At 38.2% G+C, this 23898-nt stretch overlaps 1 protein-coding gene across 3 annotated transcripts; it reads right to left on the reverse strand.

Moving 5' to 3' along the window:
* Positions 1–5049: 5049 nt before the first annotated feature.
* LOC103723580 (syntaxin-43-like) lies at positions 5050–15630 on the reverse strand. 3 transcript variants are annotated; one of them, XM_039117617.2, is made up of 9 exons: positions 15419–15630; positions 15093–15323; positions 8158–8434; positions 7779–7868; positions 7614–7691; positions 6808–6885; positions 6642–6707; positions 6478–6558; positions 5050–5522 (listed from the first exon to the last, which is right to left on the reverse strand). In XM_039117617.2, exons 2-9 carry the CDS (start codon positions 15272–15274, stop codon positions 5415–5417), a joined length of 960 nt encoding a protein of 319 aa, XP_038973545.2. In that variant the 5' UTR covers positions 15275–15323; positions 15419–15630; the 3' UTR covers positions 5050–5414. The 3 variants fall into 3 exon arrangements, with proteins under 3 accessions (XP_038973545.2, XP_088561641.1, XP_088561640.1); XM_088705515.2 differs by having other exon boundaries at positions 5264–5541; positions 15419–15584; XM_088705514.2 differs by having other exon boundaries at positions 5505–5610; positions 15419–15556.
* Positions 15631–23898: the final 8268 nt, after the last annotated feature.

Genomic DNA, 23898 nt, shown 5'->3' on the forward strand with positions numbered 1-23898 from the left:
GGTGACTATGTTGCTCAAGTTCCCGCTAAATCATGCATAAACTGTAAACCTCTATCTCTATATACCTACAAGACGAGGAGGAAAGAAAATTCAACCCCTCTGAAAAATTTAAGAAAATTAGAAAAAAATTATAGGAAAAACGATTCTTCTGACACACGTGCGAAAAGGAAAATTTTGATCATGTTTTCACCTGCCCCCAAAAAAATCACTTCTTAATTTTAGAAAGTCCTTCAGAAAAGAGAAAAAAAAATTCCTAATACTTCATTCCACAGCCATTTAACAAAGAAAAAAAATATTTTGTCACTAATATTTTCCTCCTAGGACTCTTCATAATAAATTTGAATCTAAATTTTAGCGATAAGAAAAATCATCCAAACTATTAAAAAAGGAAAAAAAATATTTTGGCACCAATATTTTCCTCTTGGGTCTCTTCATAATAAATTTATTTAAATATTATTTAAATTCAAATTCAAGTTTCAGTGAAAAGGTAAATCCTCCTAGAACTTCTTAATTATTTTAGGATCACATATGATTATCTAAATATGTGAAAGATGTGTAATATTATCTAAATTTGAACTTGAATTTCAATTTAATTCGTTCCTTATATTTTTCTGCACATGCACAAAAAAGGAAAATATTAGGTCATTTAAAAAAGAACAATATTTCCTTCAAAAAGAAAAAAATATTTCCTTTCTAATATTTTTCTCCACAAGCACAAAAAATTCATGCACAAAAAAAATTCAATTCAAATTAATAATTTCTCCACATTCACAAAAATAGAGAAAATCCCAGGTTAGGTAAAAAAAGAAAATATTTTATTCCTAATATTTTTCTCTACATGCACAAAAAACTCATAGATAAAAAAAATCGAATTTGAATTCCTTCCTAATAATTTCCCCACTTGAACCAAAAAAGGAAAAATCATAAGTCACGTAAAAAGAGAAAAAGATATTTCAGTCAAAAAGAAATATTCACAAAGGAAAAAAAACAACATGCACAAATTTCATTTCTCACTTATTTTAGGATCACACAAAATTATCTAAATAGATTAAAGATGTCTAAATATTATCTAAATTTGAATTTGAATTTGAATTTAATTCATTCCTAATATTTTTTTCTGCATGCACAAAAAGGAGGAAAATCTTGGGTCATCAAAAAGTAAAAATCACTATGTTAAAAAGAAAAAAAATATTTCTTTCCTAATAATTTTTTCCATGTGCAAAAAAATTCATGCACAAAATTAGGAGATATGTGCAAAAAGATAAAATATTTTATTTAAAAAAGAAAAAAATAATTTGTTCATAGTATTTTCTTCATGCATATTAAAAAAAATCAAAATAAATTAGATTTTTAGTGGAACTCTTCATAATAATTATAAAAATTCATGTAAAAAAGAAAAATCCTCCATGCATAAAAAGAAATTTTGATTTTGAATTCATTTTTGATAATTTTCTGAACACAAATAAAAAATATCATAAGAGGTAAAAAAAAGCCAAATATTTTTATTTAAAAAGGAAAAAATAATTCACTCATAATATTTTCTCCACTTACAAGAAAAAAATAAAATAAAATAGATTTTTAGTGGAACTCTTCATAATAATTATAGGAAGTCATGTTCAAAAAGGAATATCCTCTATGCAAAAAAAAAAATCAAAATTGAATCCCTTTCTGATAATTTTCTCTACATGCATAAAAAAGAAAAAAATGTAAGATATGTACAAAAGAAAATAATTTGCTCATAATATTTTCTCTATGCACATAAAAAATTTAAAATAAATTAGATTTTTAATGGAACTCTTCATATTAATTATAGGAAATGTAAAAAAAAAGAAAATCATCCATGTATTAAAAAAATAGATTCTTATTTATTTTGGGAAGTCGACATACATTAATTCTATTACATAATTTAAACTAACCAATTAGGCTATGCAATGGAGCATAATTTATTGCAAAAAAACTTAGAAATAAGATGATACATGCAAAAATTATCACAAGCAATAACAATGGGGATACTTTTATGATTCTAAGAATTCTATTGTCACCAACAGAAGATGAGTGTCGCTTTAAATTCAAGAGTCAAGAGGAAGACAATAAACAAAGTTGGGATTTAGTTATTAAAAGTGGATGTTGTAGTTCCATAAGCAACAATAGAAGGTTTAAAAATGTTGATACTTGATAGATTTGAGCGTCCAATTAATTTTACCAAAATGTGGGTTGCAGTGAAACTTTCGATGAAGATTTTGATTATAATTAATATTACATATCGAGTAGTTTGCTTTTAATGCTAGCAAATAAATACTTGAATTTGTATATATATTAAATAAATTTTATTTAAATCTCAAATTAAGGCAGGCTGTGATGAGTATATATTTATCAAGAAATAAGAATGAGAAACGATTCAAAATGAGATCCCAATGATTTAAGAGGTTCGTGCAATCAAAATCTCAAGTATCATCATGTCTTCACTAACTTTTCAAGGCTAGTTAAAGTAAAATTTAATGTATTTTGAACTAATGTCATTCAACAGGTAATTTTAATATTCCAAAAAAATATGCACAATTTTATCAACTTTCTTACCATCATTTATAATAAAATTTATTTTTAATTTAGGTTATAAAGTTTTTGTTTGAAATCAACAATATCAATGTGGACGAATTCATTGTAAGATAAATACCACCATATCTTTGTGCTTCCTCCTACTTTAATAAACCAAACATGTAATTTATTTTAACTAATAAAAAGTGTTGGAGAACATATTATGGTAAAACAAGATTTCATGAGCACTAATCAAACTACAATATTGAGTGAACAATAGAAACTTCAGGTACTATCTTTTCTCTTCAATTTTTAGTATTAGATACATTATTCTGTATTATATATTCTCTTCTTTTCTAATAAATTTATGTTATGTTGTAGGATGTCTATATATACATTTACTTCAATAAGATTTCTACACCGGTATGATAAGTATTGGAAGGTGAAAGGACGTGTTATCAAGATGTTCAATATACAAGCGATAAAAAGATGTATATTCAACCTTTCATTATGGAGGATGGTTCTTAGGGATGATGAGGTAAATACTAATTTAGATAGGTTTTTAATTCATTTGACATTAATAATTTATAAATAATATAATATATTAGCTACAATTTTCTTCCTCTAAAAATGCGAGAAAACTGAAATAGTAATATGCAATCAGAAGATAGAAAAGTTAGATACTTTTGAGCAAGGAAGTTTATATGAGTTGTTGAAATAAAGGATGCAAAAATAAAAAATAAGATTATGAAGAATAATATCCAATTGATAGTCACAAAGTCTTCTAAAGTACAATAATATGTTGATGATCAATCCACTATTCCACTATATAGCTACAACTTCATCACTTTTGATAAAATTCAAGATTATATTAACCAATAAAGATATCCTATCAGTAAGTATCATTAACCTCCAAAATTCAATTTATAAACACAAATATTTTTAAATTATTTATTATTAATGCTTATTTATATTTATAGTGATTGTACTATCGAATTTAGCGACCATTGTTCATATCGAAAAGAAAATCCACCAACATCATTAAAGTAAGAAATTTATAATTTGCTAAATATTAATAAGTACATACTAATCATTCTATTTTTCCAATTCTTGGTATCTCATATATTAAATACATAATCATACTGAAGAACTTGCTTTAACTATTTTTGATGGATATACTAAAATTCTCATTAAAAAAACCTGTCGAACTAGATGATCTATACTTAAAGCTGATACAATTGTGACATCTTTTAATTAAGTAGTATTCCTTAATTATAAATATATTAATATAGTATTTTTGTCTATATTATAGAAGGGCAGACCAATAAAGTTAGAAGAATTTGTTAAAAAAATATTGTGGAACGCTATATTTTTATTTTAACATTCATAATAAATGACACCTCCTCATCTGCAACGTCTAACTGGACTCTATGAAGCATATTCCAAATAAATCCTACTAAGAAAAGTCATTTCTTTTTACAACTTATTGCGCAATACGATCAACCTAATAAAAAATTACAACTATTCTGTTTCTCTACTTCTTTATTTAATATATATATATATATATATATATATATATATATATATATATATATATATATATATATATATATATATATATGTTACTATTTTTTTCTTCTCCATTTTTCACAGGTTGAAATAATCACAAAATGAACACTCTAATCAAAACAAAAACAACTGCTCAAGTTCAAAAAGGAAAGAATTAAAATATTTTACATCAAAGAGAAAAAAAAGATCAAATATCTTCCCATAAGCACATATTTATTTATACTACTGCAAATATTCAACTGATCTATTAAATAATTTATCTTTTCCGTTAGTGCTAATCTTTTTATTAATAAAATATTGAAATAAAAATAATCAATAATTATTAAATACATTTCACTTACAATACATTTTATCACTCTATTTTTCAAATTTTTATTACTCTTCCATTACATAAAATTATATTTAAATTTTCATCACCTCCCCATAAATCATGCAGGTATCATTTTTATGACCAAGCAATCAAAAAATCCTAAAATGATAAATCATGTCAAATTAGCGGTACATGCAGCTTACCAACCAGACAGCCCCAAGAAATCCCTTCAAATAGATGCTAAGGACTTCCCACTCTTCAGGGACAATTTTCTGAATCCAACATGATGCAGGACAAATGTTTATTTTATCAAGGCTCGCACTGTGATTACTGATACACCATTCAAATATTTAAGTACCCTTGACTGCTTGGAGCCTAACATGTTTGAGATTGCTGCAAAACCGAAGGAGGTCTAAGAATGTCTGATGATGACAGACAAGTATTAGCAGCACAGAGGATGGCTATTGTGCTTCCATCACCATTCAAAGTCAACACTCAGCTGGAACGAACAAAGAATCCAAACCTTCAAAGGATGTGGTTATGACACACATTGATGTGAATGTAATCTGCTGCCACCACGTCCAATGTCTGGTTTGATAAATTTCCAAGAGGAACAACGTACACGAGGACAAGCATTGCCTGAAGTAATGATGATGTATTACAACATTATAGGGATTTGTTACAAAGTATTCTTTCTGTTTATATGAAGAATCTTCAAAATTGGAGCAAGCTGTTTAATATTAGCAACCCAAAGCTATCTTGCAATTCATTTACCAAGCGGTGCATGCAGCCGTGCTGCACACCAAAGAACAGCGAACTCTCTTTCAGTGTAACATGAGTGCTCCCCAGATTCTGCAAGCCACTACTCCATGATACGAATTGCGGCTGCGTAAACTGAGACATATGCACTCAACTGAACAAGCACCGCAAAATGTTGATGAGGGGAAGGCATGCCGGCATACTCCACAGAGATGCCATTTGAATTGGTATGATTACTAGATCACAATAATATTTCCTTGAGAACCAGAAGGACTAGCAGAATGAAGCAGAGTATGACAAGGACCGTAGCACACATCACCATCCCACCTTTCCTCTGTGTTCGCTCTGCCTGCAGATTGGACACAAAACTGAACAGTATCAGATTTAGAACTAGCCACATTCCGTATTACTTAATACACGGACCAGGGTTTCCAACTCTGCATTTGAAAACACAAATTTCATAGTTAATATGATATAAAATTATAAATGCTGGTAAGTTTTGTCCAAAATAACATCTAAAGTAGGCATACGACATGATATATAATCTATGAAATATTTATCATGGATTTTATATTTATATATATTAAGAAAAGAATATTCAATCCATCAAACACAAATCTTTATATATATATATATATATATATATATATATATATATATATATTATCCATGTTTTCAAGTTGTTAACTTGTTAACTACCTGGCAGATTTAGGGTTAACAGAAGTATAAGAGAATGTACAAGGATTCAGTCCATAGGATCTTGTAAGCATCTTTTTAACAAAAGAACCGAGAAATTTTTTTGTTAAAATCAGTACTCCAAACATGCCTGAGTGGTTATCCAAAGAGAATTTTAACAAGGTCAAGAATCCCAGAAAAACAGCATGCAAATAATCAAAGACAATAATAAAGACAGAAGTGTCCCATATATCCCATACTTTAGGAACCAGCAGGCCCATGACAAGTCAACATACAATGCTCGAGTAATGATTTGCATGAGAGTCTTAAATGTTTTTAATGTTGCCTTCATTCTTAATTCGTGCACATGATTACCATTTGGAAAATTCATTGCTGAGTAGGAGGATAACAGATTGATTAGAAGATAGTTATGTTTTCTCCTCCATTTTTAAGTTACCTAAAGTCCCAGGACGTCCAGGTTGCAGATTAACTCTGGAGTTAAAGGCCCCAAGGGGAAGGTGGTATAGCATAATTGGACTATCATACCCCCTCAACAACTTTGTGAAACATGAGCAAGAGAAAAAGGGGAGAGAGAGAGGAGAGAGAAAGAGAGAGAGGAGAGAGAGCACCTTTTCCAACTGTTTATAGCCCTCTTCCACTGAGGTTGCAACATTCTGTACATTATAGTCTATCCGGTCAATGATAGTTCCCTGGTTCACATACACTAGCTCAGAATCTAGCCATTTTAAACAAAGAGGTAGTCTGTTATTCTCCAAAAAGATGACACTCATACCTGATCGATCACAAGGACTGAGAGATCCTTCATAATCTGAGCAAGCTCATTAACGGATTCTACAACCTAAAAATAGAATCCAAGTTAAAGGCCATGGGTGGTTAAAGGCAATCCTTTTATTGTTCAGTAATCAAATAAATTTTCAACAAGCTATGAAATGCCCTACCTGTGCAATCTCCCTCTCCCTTTCTCTTGTGAGGACCTCACTTCTTTTCAGCTTTGACATCTGAAGATCATCAAAATCCTGAAGAAAAAGAGATAGAATTCAATTTGAAAATGATTGCCAGCATCCAAAATTAATTTGAAAAGGACTTGTTTGCACTTAAACATTGGTCTGTGCAAGCAACCTTCTGTAAGATGCAGAGATATCAGGTTTGCAAAGTTCCTAGCCAAACTATCCAAATGATTATTGCAGGTAAAAGGTTACTGGGAAGTGCATAAAAAGTGACTCAGTTCCACAAAAATAGAGCCATCAGGAGTTTGAGACAAGTTTGCACATGCATAGGGATGCCAATCAGTCAGCAAGACCTGGAAGCCACTTGAACTGAACCTGATTTTCAACTGTCAGCTTGATCCAAAATTTCAACAAGATCTGCACACTCAGAAATGTTCAGATGACAATTTTGGATGAGAAACTCCAGGCAGGGTGCACATATTTGGAAGTAAATATTGTTGACCCAAGTCAGCCAAAATCTGACCAGCCCCCAGTTGACTGACATTGCAAGACCCAAAAATCAACAAACATATCAGGCCTAATCTGAACTCCATAAACCAAAGTGTGTTGGAATATCATTCTGGAGCCAGTGAAAGAGCCATCTTCTTTCAGACACATGCCTGTGTTCGGTTTTTCTTAAAAAAATTGTTTAATTAAGTATGATTCAGATTTTCAGACTAGTGTTCTACTTTTTTTTCTTATTAAAAAATCATGTAGTTATAGGCAAATTATGCACATTAGAAAGAGAAACAACATACCTCATCAACAAAGTTATCCTCCTCCAAATGGGATCTAGTTCCATTTATGTTCATCTCCAAGTCAACACCATCTTGACCCTAAAAAAAGTTAGATAATGGTTTGAAGAAACTGATGATGTTAGAGAAGCCAGAAGATATAAGTGTATTGTTGAAAGTTCAGCAGACCTCTTTCTGCTGTCGAAGGCGCTTCAAGTAGGATGATTGTTTCTTCCGAAACTCCATTGAAAGACTCTGAAGGTCAGTTGCAAGCGACCGCTGCAGAAGAAACACACAATTGTCATGACTATCCACCAAAGAGAGCTGATAAAAAGACACAATCTCCAATCTTAGAAATATCCATAAACTGCTTAGTAATGATACAATACTGCCAGTTGTATGGACCAAACCGCTTCACAATTTTATGCAATGTCATATAATAGGGAAGATATTGGTGTTGCAAATAGTTTTTGATATTAAAAGAAAATGTGAAGGATTAACCAAATGCTGAAGCAATTAATGTGAATGTAGGGAAAAAGAAAAACTGTACAGATAATTCTCATTATACCTGAACATTTTTTCGAACATTTGAATCTTCAGAAGGATCACTAGAAGAAAGCTTTTGTAATCTCTTCTCAGACTTCCTCAGCAAATCAGTTATCTCTTGAGTAAGAACCTCGATTGTATGTTGGTCCTCATGACCATCACCAAAAGAAGGCATCAAAGCTTTGGCATGAGCCTTAGCTAACTCGGACATTTTTGTCCGAGCACGTTGCATATTCGCAGCTATTTCTTCAGATATATCCACCCAAGCTGGAGGTAAACCAACTGTAAGGGCTCCTCTACTGCAGCAGCAGAAAAAGAAAAAGCAAACCAAAAAAAAAAGAGAGTATATCAAGAGACTAATGGAAGCAACATGAGGCTACATCAAAGAATCTGATTATGTTCCAGCTTTGAAGCAGAGAGTCCATATCAAACTTTTATGTCCTACAGCAGACAATGTGCTACATGACTAAAAAAGGAATAAAAGGATAAATATGTTCCTTGACTTTGATTAGTTCTACATTATTTAGAATTAATCTTAAACTGTATTGACAGAAGTTCCAGGGTGAGCAATGGCATAATAGCTCATAATGGAAGGTAAACTATAACCGTGATGGAATGTTCTTTAATATGTGCATATATAACCTGACATATGTTTGTTAGAGAAGATTAGACAAATTTCTAGATGTAGAAAGATGATGCTTTCAGCCTTTTCATTCTAATTGTACTTCAGTGTTTTTTTTTTTAACTCTACAAATGATGATTACAGTTAGGAATGGGGAAAACAGTCATAAGACTACAAGATTATATAATATATATTATCTCTATGTAGACCGCGGACACCCTGCTCTCACTGAATGTTTTAGTCTGAGCTGTGAGACTCACTTCCATTGTTGCAGTCTTTTCTTATTAATCAGACACTCCTCGTGATTCTCTTTGTTTTCAGCAGAGAGAAACAAGAAAGTAAATGTAACCAAAGTGATATTACCAATGCAAAACATTTTATACTATTTATCAGTTGATGGGATTACAGTGGACCATCAAATAGTCCTTTCTATTGAATCAGTCCGGTGCACATGCCGAATATAATTCCCTTTATACATAACACAGGCAGCCCACAGGCTACATGGATCTATATGCCAGCAGGCCTTGAGTCCTTGAATCCAAAGCCATTTTCATGTTTCCTGAGAGGCTAAGACATGATCCCTTTTGAACACTTAAACTACTTTCCTCCCTCTTCCTCCTCTAATTCCTCCTCCTAAGCTGACATTCACGCTTCCTTGCTCCACTCCCTCCTAAGACCTCAACTCCTTCATCCTTCCCACCACCTCGTCAATTTCCCATCACCTCCATTTACAGCTGAGAGTGCATACTGTTCCATCAGTAAAGGTTCTCCATACACCCATTGAACCTGTCATCTCCTTCGTAGGAGAGAATCCAACCTTGCCATTGCACTATGAAACTTGATAAAATCTCAACTAGAAAGACTATTTATGAATTACCAATGCAAAATATTTTATACTATTTATCAGTTGATGGGATTACAGTTGACCATCAAATAGTCCTTTCTATTGAATCAGTCTGGTGCACATGCTGAATATTATTCTCTTTATACATAACACAGGCAGCCCACAGGCTACATGGATGTATATGTCACCGGGCCTTGAGTCCATGAATCCAAAGCCATTTTCATGTTTCCTGAGAGGCTAAGATATGATCCCTTTTGAACACTTAAACTACTTTCCTCCCTCTTCCTCCTCTAATTCCTCCTCCTAAGCTGACATTCATGCTTCCTTGCTCCACTCCCTCCTAAGACCTCAACTCCTTCATCCTTCCTACCAACTCGTCAACCTCCCATTGCCTGCATTTACAGCTGAGAGTGCATACTGTTCCATCAGTAAAGGTTCTCTATATACTCATTGAACCTGTCATCTTCTTCGTAGGAGAGATCCAACCTTGCCATTGCACTATGAAACTTCATAAAATATCAACTAGAAAAACTATTATATGAATTATTCAGCTAGCTATCAGAGCTTTATTGCAATCATCTATGATCAACATAAGCAATGAATTTATTATAAGGCTATTGGGATCCTTTGCTTGTAAAAGGACATGGCTGTTGGACTTGTTTCCCTGAGATGCAGCAATACATGGTGATCTTGTTACCCCTCAAGAAAAATCCCATCACTTGCAAAAACAGACCCAAGTACAGGCTAGGCCAGTCGATGCCCAGCTGGTACATATCATTCTAGGCTAGTACTAGCACCTCGCATGAAGCTTTTTAACTCTTTTAATTTTTAACTGAATACTTTAAGTCCTTTTTTTCGGTTTCAGCATGGCGTGGAGTGTGGACCAGAATAGCATGGCATGTACCAAGTCAGCAGGTGACCAGCATGCCCATCAGCACCGATACTTGAATCTTGCTTGCAAGTAGGTCCATAATTCTTGTTTACTTATTGTTCTTCATTGCATCATCTTCCTGTATGTTTAGGTCTTGTTCTATTTTTCTTTATTGTACACTCGGATCCAATTTACAATGCATCAGCTAGCATAAAAATGTTAATATGATACCCTTGCATTCAGGGCCAGCTCGAGCCTTAGGCGACTGAGGCCCCCAGCCCAAGGAAGGCCCCGCTCTGCCACCGCTGCATAGCTTTTTTTTTTTTAATTGCTTAACACGGGACAACTTTCACATCCGAAAGCTAGCAGGAGTGCAAGACAGTAAGCTACCGCCTGGCTACGCCGCTATAGTGCGTCCCCGACGGTTATAGGTACCGAGGTGAGATAACAGGGTTACAGGCGGGCGATGGCTACAACAAACAACGGACATTTCCTCCCCCCTTCTCTCCTCCCTTCTCTGCCGGTAATTTTTTTTTTTTTGCAGAACCATCTTGGCTTCTTCAGTGACAGTTCTCCTCTCCCCCAAACTCCAGTGCTAAACCTTCTCGATCTCTTCTCAGCGTTTTCGGCTTTTCGCAGTTGCAGACTCGCTCAGCCGGCCGCCGGCGGCCGTCAGGCTTCTCACAGAGTCATAGGCAAGGCGGTGACAACCTCCTCGGCGAGGGTCCCCCCGTTCCGCGGCTTCCGCCTCCGACGCCGGAGCTACCCGAGGAGTGACGACAATGAGAAGGTGTCAAGGTGAGACCAGATGGCCCCTCTCTTCTCTCTATCGCCGTCGCTTGGCTCTCCCTCCTCAGCCCCGACGACCTCCGCTAGGCCCGATCCCATCCCCAGCCCCCCTCCGCCCTTCTCTCCGACTTCTTCCTCAGCTGGACCAACCGCCTTGCCGCCGACCTCGCAGTCCCCCACCTCGTCTTCTACTCCTCTAGCACCTTCGTCGTCTCCATCATCGACCACATCTGGCACCACATGCCCCGCCGCGAGGACGATGACGGCCCCGCCGCCCTCACCATCCTCTGCGACCTCCCCTCTTCCGGTCTTCCCCGGGCTTCCCCTTCGACCACCTCCCCACTCCTAAAATGCTTTCCATTAATATCAGTTGAATAAAAGGTCTCGTCAGCTCTCATGTGTTTTTGTTTGATTCTGCAAGTGGTGGGCTATAGTAGTGCCCATTAATTATTTGACTGAGATATCTTACCAGAACTTAAGTTTTTATAGTTGTTGCATAACCTCCATGTTTATCAGTAAATACAGGTCAAGATTAGAAGCTTTTTTTTTTAGTTTAACAATTTTAGGATATTCTGCAGTCATCTAGTGGGTACCTGCTCCTGGTGAGCATGGCTACTAAATGCTTTGCAATCAACTTGTATAGGTGTTATTGTGTTAATTCCTTTAATTTATTTTGATATGCTTGAATAAAATTTCTTGGAAAAAAAATGATGCCTAGTTTCTAACATTTGATCTTCCAGATTCTACTTGATGATGTAAAGCTGTCTAAACAAATATTGGATCTGATGTTCTACATGTAAAGCACAACTCATGATTTTTTACGGTATTTTGTATTTATTATTATTTTTTATTTTTTAAAAAAAGGCCTTCTTTAGTGAGTTTGTCTTAGGCCCCTAAATGCATTGGGCCGCCCCTGTTTGCAGTATAACAACCAATACTTATTAGAAACCCTTGGGCTTTTTGGGAATTTAATTAGTATAAAGGGCCACTTTTGACAAACTCCAATTTAGATTTTAGTCATGAGTATCAAAATAAACAACAAGATGAAGAATAACAACCTGCATTGTTTTGTATAAGACTTACATCGCACATTTCAAGGTAAGCTCTCACTTGTTCTTCCATTCGCTTTTATAATCTTCTCATCCATAACCATGACTAGGTTGAAAGTCTCTGTATCATTCAAATTGCTCTTGCTTTTGTCCACTCAAAAGGTACATAACCTTAACATTTGCCACCATAAGATTGACTTATAAATCATGTGAAGATTATGAATTCTTGGTAGTCTATCTAATGCGGTTTCAAACCATCATGTAACTTACACAATGTTACCTAGACACGTGACATAGGGGTCAAGTATCCAAAAGTCTGGAAGAGTCAAACATGCAATATCTTAAACTATAAGAAATGGGGATGCATCGATATTATATAGATATTTTTATATACATACAGATGTATGTATATCATGAATAATTTGTTAGACCAATTGCTCTATAATTTGATAGAAGTCATAAAACCTTTTGCTACATGTTATGTTAGACTTAAAAGCCTCTATTTATAAGTGCCAAAAGTTGATAGTAACCATGATGAATCATGATTTGCTGATTTTGAAGTGTCAATAAGGGTCATATAGCATGCAAGTGTCCAAATTTCCAGACACAGCAAAAACATAGATTTTGAAGTGTCTACGCAACACTGAACTTACCTAATAACCCTATGGTATGGGGGGGGAAAATCAATAAAAGTTATCAATTTTCCAGACTAGTGATTTGTTGAAACCTAATCAAAATTCTTTGGAAATGTGTATTTGCTGCAGAACTTCCAAGTTCCAATTAATTAGAAGGGACAAGATCTAATCATTTCTTCAAAACCGAGGTCAATTTCAGTGGGAAAAATTCTCGCATTTATCAACTGTTGTTCCTTAACACTAAATGTACTACGTATCATGATATCTCTGATGTCATAAAAAAATGGTGAAGTTACTTATTATATTGTAATATCATTTAGTAGATTAATAGTAAATCATAAATCAGTGGGTAATGGTAACCTTGGTATCGGAAATTTAAAATTAAAAATTTTGGCCCTTTTGAATGTTTGTACAGTCTGGGCATTCAACCAAAATCCTTTGGCAAAAAGGCATAAAAATAATATGGAACTGGTATACAAGTAAATCATATGGCCATAATACTCTCCAACAAAATATTCTTGAGATAGTAGATTCAACCATGGGGAAGGAAGAAAAATTGATTTTTAAACATCCATCTGAAAGGGTGGTGTGAAAATCCTAATCTATAAGCTGCCAAAGCAATTTATGATATTTCTGCTGTGCCACCCTTTCGAGGGTGTGTTTCAAATAATGAAACAGGCAACTTAGATAACCTGCCCATTTTTACATCCTAAGCACACCCTTCTTTGCAACAGGTTTGAGTGAAACTCAATTCAGGTGCATCTTTTGACTGGCCATACTCCACTATGGGAAGCCAAATAAACATCACTAGTGACACCAAAAAAAATGCAACTATTTTAAAGTCACCTACCTAAAGTTTCAAATACAAATAGCATGAATAAACTTTAGTATGTAAAACCGACTATAAAGTACAGTTGTACAGACTAGATAGTTTCTATATTTACAGTCATTCTCTCAGCATACTGAACTCAATGGATTTTATCCAACTTATGGATTTCATGTTTGGGTGATTTTTTTTTTTTTTTGGTTAAAAAATAGGAGGGGAGGGGGAGGGACCAGCCCACCCACGTAGCAGCCCCATTACTGGGCCCCCCTTCCACTAGGGAATGTTCGATACAGGTCGCAGGTTTCGCGTGCCTTCCCCGACCCGTGGGCTCACCCCACTGGGTTCACCGCCTCACGTGTGGGTACGTCACCCCAGCGCCACCTTGGTACAAGTGGAAGGAAAGCATAACCGCCAACAAGCCAGCCGAGCGTGGGGCATCCGGTCCCCTAATTTAATCGACGCCCGCGCGTTTCGAACCCGGGCAACTTGGGCGGAATTATCGCCTCCTTACCACCAGGCTACTACCTTGGTGATTAAAATTAACCTAGATGCAGCAAAATTGGTTCCATGATGTATTTGGATTTGTCTTGTGGTCATTTTCTTTTAATTATGGGACTCCTTTCAGGAGGAAAAGCTTTTAAAGGAATACCATATAAAATGTCACTTCATGCTTGTAATTACACATCCATATGAGAAAGTAAAGTTCATTTACTCTAAAGAAGAAGCACTTCTAGGCCATTTTCGAGACATATTTAAGGTCCCTCACAAAAAAAAAAAAAAAAAAAAACTGAAATTTAAATATTAAACAGATCCCCTCAGAGTTCTGCGTAAACTTTAAGAAAAACAATTCGATTTTTAGCAGAAACCTTCTCATACCCTACTCACCATCAGTTGCAGTTCTAAATTCTTCCAAGTCATAACGACCCTATGAAACTTTTAAGCCAACATAATTGTTACTAAAAGTGACAGAACACCTGATGTGTTCTACAAGATTGGAAGCAAAAATCATGCAACAGAATTTAATCAATCCTTCAAATAACCTGAACGCCCTATTTATGACCTACCATACTTTGAGGGGGAAAAAATCTAGAATTCCCCACCAAAAAAACATAGGAAAAGGTGAATTTTTAATAAACTCACAATTTCTTGAAAAAAAACACCAATAAGATATCCAAGATCTCGTTTCTTATTTATAAAGATAGGGGGAGGAGCACTGAACCCTAACGAATTCAGAAGCTCTAAATTAGGGTTTCCGCACAAAAACAAGAAATCGTTAAAATTAAAGAAAGAGCGAGGAAGAAAAGGCATACAAAGGCTATACCTTGAACTCCCGGGGTCTTCTGTGCTGAGAGGAGCGTAAGACCGGTCGTGCCGCAGAAGCGAACCGCTGACTAGCTCGATGACCGGCCCGCCGCCGGAGGACGACGACGGCGACGGGACCCGGACGCCCCGGAGGGCTTCGCGGTACTTTCTATAAAGCGGCGTCCTATTCCTCATCGCCATGGCCGAAAACCCACCGAGAAATCTCGAGGGCTCTGGGACGGAAGAGGCGCTTTCAAAAGAGTCCGAATAAAAATAGGAAAAAAACAATCAAGACGACGACTTTGCGTGATTCCGGGTTAAATCCTATAGAGAGAGAGAGGATACAGTTGATGGGGGATCTGGATCTCCGTCTTCTTCTTAAGCCCGGAGTTGGGACAGCGGCGAGGAAGAGGAGGGTCGGAGGGAAGAAGCGCCAGATGCAAACGTGGGTCCCGGTCGGATGGGAGATGCTTGCAGGAGAAGTGCTTCGAGAAAAAAAATTGAGCCCCGAGTTACATTTGCAGAGAGTCTAACGGCGCTGCGGGTTGAATGCCTCCAACAAATTTTTCTATTTTTTTTATTATTATAGGTATATTTATTTTAGATTGGTTTAATAAATTCAGTTTACCCAAATAAAAGATCCGAATCTATCAAATGACCGCCCACAACTATAAGCATGATGCTAATCTATAGTTGAATATACGGCAAGTAGAAATACTAGGTTTGAATTGAAGTGTGTGAATCCACTACTTTAGATGCCTGCAATTGTAAGTGCAAGCTATATTGGAATTGCCAAAAAAAATCCAATTTTTTTCGTTTGAACTGCAGGTAAAATTATCTAGTATTTTGGTTACAACTTTAAGTTGCAATTTGGAAGCAATCTTTTGAAATGACAATATGCGTAGCTAATCATACCGAATCTAGTTTATAGATAACTCTAACATATATTCCTACTAAATTTTTTAATATTTTATCTTTTGATTCCCACAAATATATTTATTTTAGATTGGTTTAATAAATCTAATTTACCAAAAAAAATCAACCCCAACACAAACAACCCATCCTACGAAGGGCCACAACTATAAACAAGAAGCTAATCTATAATTGAACATAGTGCTAATAGAAAAGCTAGGATTGAATTGCAAGCCTCTAAATTCACTATTTTAGAGACCTACAATTGCAAGTGCAAGTTGCATTGGAATTGCTAAAAAAAGATCCGAAGTTTTTAGTTAGAACATCAAGTAAAATTAGTTGGTATCCTGGTTACAACTTTAAGTTGCAATTTGGAAGCAACCTTTTGAAAAATCTCCTCACCACTCTCCAACTAGTGGGAAGCAACTCTTTGAAAAATCTCCTCAAATAAATATCAATTTTTAATAAATATGAAATAAAATATAGTTTTATCATAATAATAATATAGTCATATTCTAATAATTATTATATAATGATTATCAGCTATTATCATATTACAAACATATATTCCTCTAGCACCAGATGTTGGGTTGAAATTTGGCCTGAGGGTGACCACGCCGAAGGAATCTGAGAAGCCGCCGACTAAAACAAAGAAAGGAAGCCGTCCTCTTGCGCACCGGTGTACCTGCACGAAACCTTGGCCGAAAATTCTGGCGAAGGCCATCCGATGGCTAAGTTAGTGCTGATCCAAAATTTTTGAAAAAAGTTTACAAATGCTTTCAATGACCTCTTATAACTTACCAAGGGTCTTTCTCTACCCTTTTTTATAGAGTGAGGGTTTCGGTCGTTATCTGAAATCTCGGACCGAGCTATGATCAACTGGCCATTAGCCGTTACCTGAAATCTCGAGCCGAGCTGTGATCAGCTAGCCATTAGCTGGAGGCGGCGCGAATCACAGAGATCAATCCTGCGGGTGAAGAATTCGAAAGATATCTTTCTAGATTTGTTTGAATATGGATTCTGAGGATCTGTGGGATCTTCGATGGGATCAAGGTTGACAGAAACGAGGTCAGCTCGGCCTCGTGCCGAGGTCGGCTCGGCCTTCGGCGGGGTCCAAGATCGGCTCGGCCTTCAGCACGGTCCAAGATCGGCCTGGCTCTTAGCAGGACCGAGGTCTGGTCTGCTCGGCTCTAAAGTTTGCTCGGCCGGAATTGGGTGGCTCCATGCTGAAGTAGGACGATCCATTCTTGCCTCTCATCATTTGCCCCCCAACTTTCGAGTTCGAGTCGTTCTTTGTCTCGAGCGAAGAAAGTAACCGAGTTATCGATCATTCTGTGCTATAGCCACATGTTCGTGAAGGTGTATATGCCGAGTGGGGTGCACCTCTCGTATCATTGGAGCCGATGGCTTCAGGTTGAGCTTCCCGAGCCAAGCTTGGGTCGTTTAAGCTGCCACGTTATTCCCAGCGGAAGTGGTTGAGGGAGCTCTTCAATGCATTGTGTACGCGCTCCCTTTCGAGGTATTACCTGATGGTATGCGAGGGGCCAATCATCAATGCCCTGCCCCTCGAGGCGGCCACCATGATGACCTCGGCCTTTAGCACCGCGATCCAGAAAGATCTGCTGAGGGAGCTTCTGAGGTTAGAACTAAAGCCGCTGCCGAGGTCGGGACTGAGACTGCCCAAGCCGCCCAAGCTTTGCCCTTTTTACTTGTTTTCTTTTTCATTTCTTGTCATACTAGTAAGGTCGGCCACTTAGGCCTTTTTGTAGTCGATCATTTTTGCATTCAATCCGACCTCAAGGTCGGCACTTTTTGTACTCGGCCTTTGGCCTTTTAATATCAATGAAGTACACATTTTCTAGCATTTTTTATTTTAAAGTTTTGCTAAGTGTTTGAGCTAGTCTTGCTTTGTGTCTTGTGTTGGATTTTTGTGCTCGGTTAACGGAATTCGAACTGCATAATGCCTCGAGCTCAGGCCGGGGCGTCATTGCATGTTCCTGCAGTCGAGGGAGCCCCTTCGGCTCACGGTCGACACTACAGGGCGCCCCGAGCTCTGGTCGGGGCGTCATTGTTTCTACGGTCGAGGAAGCCTCCTTGGCTCGCGGTCGACACTGCAGGATGCTCCGAGCTCTGGCCGGGGCATTATTGCTCCTGCGGTCGAGGGAGCCTCTTCGGCTCACGGTCGATACTGCAGAGCACTCTAAGCTCTGGCCAGGGCGTCATTGCTCCTGCAGTCGAGGGAGCCTCTTCGGCTTGCGATCGACACTCCAGGGCGCCCCAAGCTCGGGCCAGGGTGTCATTGTTCCTGCGGTTGAGGGAGCCTCTTTGGCTCTCGGTCGATAGTGAAGGGCGCCTCGAGCTCTATCCGGGGCATCATTGTTTATATGGTCGAGAGAGCCTCTTCGACTCACGGTCGACACTACAGGACCTCCGAAGCTCTAGCTGGGGCGTTATTGCTCCTACGGTCGAGGAAGCCTCTTTGGCTCGCGGTCGACACTGCAGGACCTCCGAAGCTCTAGCCGGGGCGTCATTGCCTACAATCGAGGGAGCCTCTTCGGCTCGCGGTCGACACTATAGAGCGCCCCGAGCTCGGGCCGGGATGTCATTGCCTACGGTCGAGGGAGCCTCTTCGGCTCGTGGTCGACCCTGCATGGCGCTATGAGCTCGGGGTGGGGTGTCATTGTCTGTGGTCGAACCTCTTTGGCTCGCAATTCCTGCGGTCGAGGAAGCCTCTTTGGCTCACAGTCGATACTGCAGGACGCCCCGAGCTCTGGCTGGGGCATCATTGTTTCTGCGGTCGAGGGAGCCTCTTCGGCTCGCGGTCGACACTGCAGGGCCCCCGAGCTCTGGCCGAAGCATCATTGCCTACGATCGAGGGAGTCTCTTCGACTCGCAGTCGACATTGCAGGGCGCCCCGAGCTTAGGCCGGGGCATCATTGGCATGGTGTTGGCATCGATCGCATCTTCGAATGAAATCGGTCATGTCCTTTTGTAGTGTAGGCCAATAGCATCCTTGCCACAGAATCTTATGTGCCAAGGCTCTGCATCTTTGATGGCTTCTATAGATTTCTTCGTGCACCTCCCGCATCGCGTAGTCGGCCTCTGAGGAGTGGTGATGTGAACGACTGGTGGTACAGCTTACCCCGTACATGAGGTACCAAGTTGCTTGGCGCTCAATTCGTCGGGCTTCAAGCTTATCCACAGGGAGGACACCATTTTGTAGGAAGTTAATAAGAGGGTCCATCCAGCTCAGCTCGGTTTCTGTGCATAGGATTGGTTCAGGATCGCTTGGTGCCTTTAGATACTCGAGGAAAGTGGTCTTCGGGAGCTTGGCCAAACTGGACATCGCTAGCTTTGATAGCGGGTTAGCTATCACATTCTTCGACCGAAAAATGTGTTGAATATCGAAGTTGTTCAAAGTTGAAATCATGCCCCGTACCTTTTGGAGGTATTTCATCATTGACGACTTTCGAGCTTCGAAATCCCCCAGGACTTGGCTCACCACTAGCTGGCAGTCGTGGAAGACCTTCAGGCGGCGGACGTTGAGCTCTTTTGCCAACTTTAGCCCTGCAACTTTAGCCCTCCTTATGACACTTCTTCTGCATCTTGGAAGGTCATTCGGCTGCCTCCCGCCGCAAGGCCATGGCTTCCTCAGCCTTGGCATACTTTCGAGCTCGGACCAGCATCTCTGCAAAGTTGGCGGGGAAGTTCTTCTCGATGGAGAAGACAAACTCGTAGGATCGAGCAGCAGTCTTCAACACTAACATGGCAATGGACAGGTCGAGATTGCGAACCTCCCATGTAGCCGAGGTGAAGCGATCAATATAGTCCTTTAAGGATTCTCCCTCCTTTTGTTTGATTTCGAGGAGGAAATCGGAGGTCCGATGCTGACGCCGGCAAGCAGCAAAATGAGTTGCAAACTGCTTGCCCAGCTGCTCAAAAGATAAAACCGAGCCAGACTTTAGCTCGAAAAATCAGGAACGAGCTACCTTGCGGAAGGTTGCCAAGAAGGCCCTATAAAGTAGGGCATCTGTGGCTCCTTGGAGTGTCAAGCCATTATACGACTCGATTTGCGGTATCTTAAATCTTGAGGGGATCGGCTTGTCAACGATCCATCGAGGGAATAGAGACTCAGTTATGAACTCGAGATCGGCATCGCGCTTTGGGCTTTGGTCTCAGAGTGCCTAAATTTGTCGCTCCGACTCCTCGACTTTTCTGTCAAGCTCAGCTATAGGTGGGGCTCCTGTTATAGGTCAGCATGGAGTGGACCTTGCCTCCGATGGTTGTTTTCGTGCTCGGGGCTTCAAACTTTAGCGCAGGCTCTCAGAGTGATGGCTACGTGACAAGCCCTCCTGGCTTAGGGATCAAGCTCGGTAGGAGCTTCGGTAGTGGTGACGCTCCCTTTCGTCGGCCATCGTGCGTTGCCTGGCCGGAGAATAACGTTTTGAGCGCCGTCCTAAGGACTCGTGCCCGCGAGAAGGGGGTGCAAGCTGGGCTGCTGCCTGTTGTAGGCCTTGAACGGCTGCGGTGAGTGTTTGAACTTGCTAGACGAGCATATTAAACTATTCTAACTGGACCTGAGGAATTTGATCCGCCGGTGCTGTAGGGGGTGGGCTTTGGAGCGAGTTGCCGAGAGTTGGTGCTCGACGCCTCGATGCATTAAAAGCTTCTTGACTCCTCAACCTCATGATCACGACTCAGGCCCTTCCTCTAGCGCCAGATGTTGGATTGAAATTTGGCCTGAGGGTGACCACGTTGGAGGAATCTGAGAAGCCGCCGGCCAAGATGGAGAAAGAAAGCTGACCTCCTGTGCATTGGTGTACCTGTACGAAGCCTTGGCCAAGGATTCTGGTGAAGGCCCTCCGATGGCTAAGTTGGTGTTGATCCATAATTTTTAGAAAAAGTTTACGAGTGCTTTCAATGGCCTCTTGTGGCTTACCGAGGGTCTTTCCCTATTCCCTTTTTATAGCGTAAGGGTCTCGGCCGTTATCTGAATCTCGGGGCGAGCTGTGATCAGCTGGTCATTAGCCATTATCTGAAATCTCGAGCCGAGCTATGATCGGCTGGCCATTAGCTGGAGGCGGCGCGAATCACGGAGATCAATTCCGCGGATGGAGGATTCAAGAGATATCTTTCCAGATTGTTTGAATATAGATTTTCAGGATCTGTGGGATCTTCAACGGGATCAATGTTGATAGGGCCGAAGTTGGCTCGGCCTTCGGTGGGGTTCGAGGTCGGCCTGGCCTCTAGCCAAGGTCGGCTCGGCTTTCGGCAGGGTCTGAGTTTGGCCTCGCTCTTAGCAGGATCGAGGTCTGGCCTGCTCGGCTCTGAGGTCTACTCGGCCGAAATTGGGTGGCTCCACGCTGGAGTAGGGCGATCCATTTTGCTTCCCATCACGACATATTGGCCAAATTATCAAAATATCTTAGATTTTTTATTTAAAATTGATCAAAGCTTTGCATTTTGGTCAATATTAACTAATATCTTGATTTTTTTTTGATGTTGATCATCTAATAAAATGGGCAAGATAATTCTTCTAAAAGCCATAGGACATTTTAGAATATTTGTAGATTAAATATTTTAATTTGATAAGAAAAAGTTGTATGCTTAGGGACTAGGCATATAAAATGAGGCACTTCAACTATGTACTCATATTGATGGAAACCATCCTGGAACAATGTGAAGTGCCTTGACATTTAGTTTTGCTTGTTTACTAATCCTATGATTAAAAGGTGGGGGGAGATGTGTTCATAATATATGCAAAATTATCATCAAAGACGTCAAAGGGTCAAACTAGAATCAAAAGTATTAAAAATTATGGATACGTTTAAATAGGTGAAATTATAAGCAATTTGACAATGCTTCCTTTCTAAAGTAAGATTCCCTAAAATAGAAAAATGTATAACATCATTGCACTGTTAGGATGTTAGAGAGGATTTTTTTTTAATAAATATTATAATTTGTTTTTCAATTCTCAATTACTTGATTAAGTATCTTATATCATTATACATATATTAATATATCTAGTTTTAGCTTAATTGGTCATATACTAACTTGATATTTCAAATTTTTATCTACCTCATACATGATGCACGTATTATACTTGACATATTTTAAAACAAATTAATTTTTAACAAGGTTTCATAGATAATCCCCATCTACTTTGGAATAAGCTTCCTTTTTCAATTATTAGCCAAATAAGCACCACATCAAGACCAACACCATATCCTATGTTGAAACATAATCTAGCATAATTCCATGTAAACTTGATTTTTCTATTTTATCTTATTTGATGATTATATTTTTCTATTTGTTCGAACAAAGCTCTAGAGACTCTTCATCATAGTCTAACATTATCCTAAATTACTTCATGGCATCACCTAACGTCATGTCCCACCCGAAATCGCAAGCCAGGGTTGTGCCAACTGCTGCATGCTTATAGAAAACTCTCTTTGTAAGCATGCAAGGCATCTCAACATGATATCATAAATAAATAATGAAATAAATTTAAATAACCAATATTCAAACTATAATTTAAATATATATAACCAAATTTTAATATCTTAAAGAATCAATAATATTCAAAAGATCTTACATTAAACTCTAGTCAAATCTTGATCTATATTTAAAGACATCAAATTTTGCCTCTAATCACTCTCTGGAGCAAACCCCGTACCATCTTAGTTCTCAAAATCTGTAAAAATAGTAAGATATGGAATGATGAGTTAGGCAACTCAGTAAGTAATAAATACTTTGACCAGATTAATCAAGCAATAGTTTAAATAACTATTTATAGAAAATAAGCATATAGAATTTATAAGTTCAAAACTAAATCTAGATATGCAGCATTATCAAAATATTACACATTCTCAAAATTCAAATTTTGTTCATAAATCAATTTTTTTCAAAAATGGGCGTTCTAGTGCGTTGTAGATTCTTATCCAAGACTTGTATCATTTGATGATGCCATGTGAATCGCTAGAAACATGTGAAGTGTATGGCTAACCCAATAACGAAAGTTTCGTAAGGAGACTGGAGCAGGCTACCATGAGACAAAAGATCCTCTAAACAAAAGGGATATTGAGGATGAAAAAACAACTGCAGGTTTATTCTGGACAGACAATATTTCTTTTTTTTCTTCATCCTTTGCATTGAAATAACAGATTCAAATAAAAAATATATGATCAACCTCAGACCCTTTATGTTCCAATTACAAGAACTACTTTTTTATTAGGTACACTTTCTCTTTGTGGTATTCCACCTCTTGCTTGTTTTTGGTCCAAAGATGAAATTCTTAATGATAGTTGGTTATATTCACCAATGAGTAATAAACCCCAGTATAGACTGGTACGATTCAATGAGTAATAAACCCCAGTATAGTTGGTTATATTCCACCTCTGCTTCTATTTCCACTTTCCATAAGCGAGTCCTGGCTCTTTCGAGCTGCTCAATGGCCCCTCTATGTAATTCTTCCGAATTTCGAATAGTACTCAAGATCCTCTGTTTTACTTATGAATTAAGAATTCGGGTCAATTGGATCTCAATTGTTCAAATAAAGTTTGTCTCTTGAACAAACAAATGAGTTATATTATAACTACGTTTATAAATATGGATCAATGTCAGTACTCATCTCCGCATCATTTCCTAAAATGGTGATATCATTATTACCTATTCTAGCGAAACCACCCATCAGAGCCACCGTTAACCATTGGTCGTTGAGGCGTATTATCGGGTGTAGAAGTAGGCCAACATTTCTATTGGCAAATAGGAGGTTTACAAATCCATGCCCAAGTACTTATCACTTCTTGGGTCGTAATTGCTATCTTATTTTTATCCATCCATATTCTATTACTAATTTTTTTTGATCTTGAATCCCATTGTACTTATCCCTTTTCAAATTAAAGCCATGAAAC

The sequence above is a fragment of the Phoenix dactylifera genome, chromosome 10 (genome assembly GCF_051530095.1).
Source record: "Phoenix dactylifera cultivar Ajwa chromosome 10, Ajwa_hap1_PhDact_Kaust_v1.1, whole genome shotgun sequence".
Taxonomy (NCBI): Eukaryota; Viridiplantae; Streptophyta; class Magnoliopsida; order Arecales; family Arecaceae; genus Phoenix; species Phoenix dactylifera.

Coding starts and splice junctions, on each gene's coding strand:
- LOC103723580 (XM_088705515.2), bottom strand. CDS start 15,274: ATGGCGATGAGGAATAGGACGCCGCTTTATAGAAAGTACCGCGAAGCC. Junction 7,692..7,778: donor GCCTTCGACAGCAGAAAGAG/GTCTGCTGAACT, acceptor AACTTTTTTTAG/GGTCAAGATGGTGTTGACTT. Junction 6,886..7,613: donor AGGATAACTTTGTTGATGAG/GTATGTTGTTTC, acceptor CTTTTTCTTCAG/GATTTTGATGATCTTCAGAT.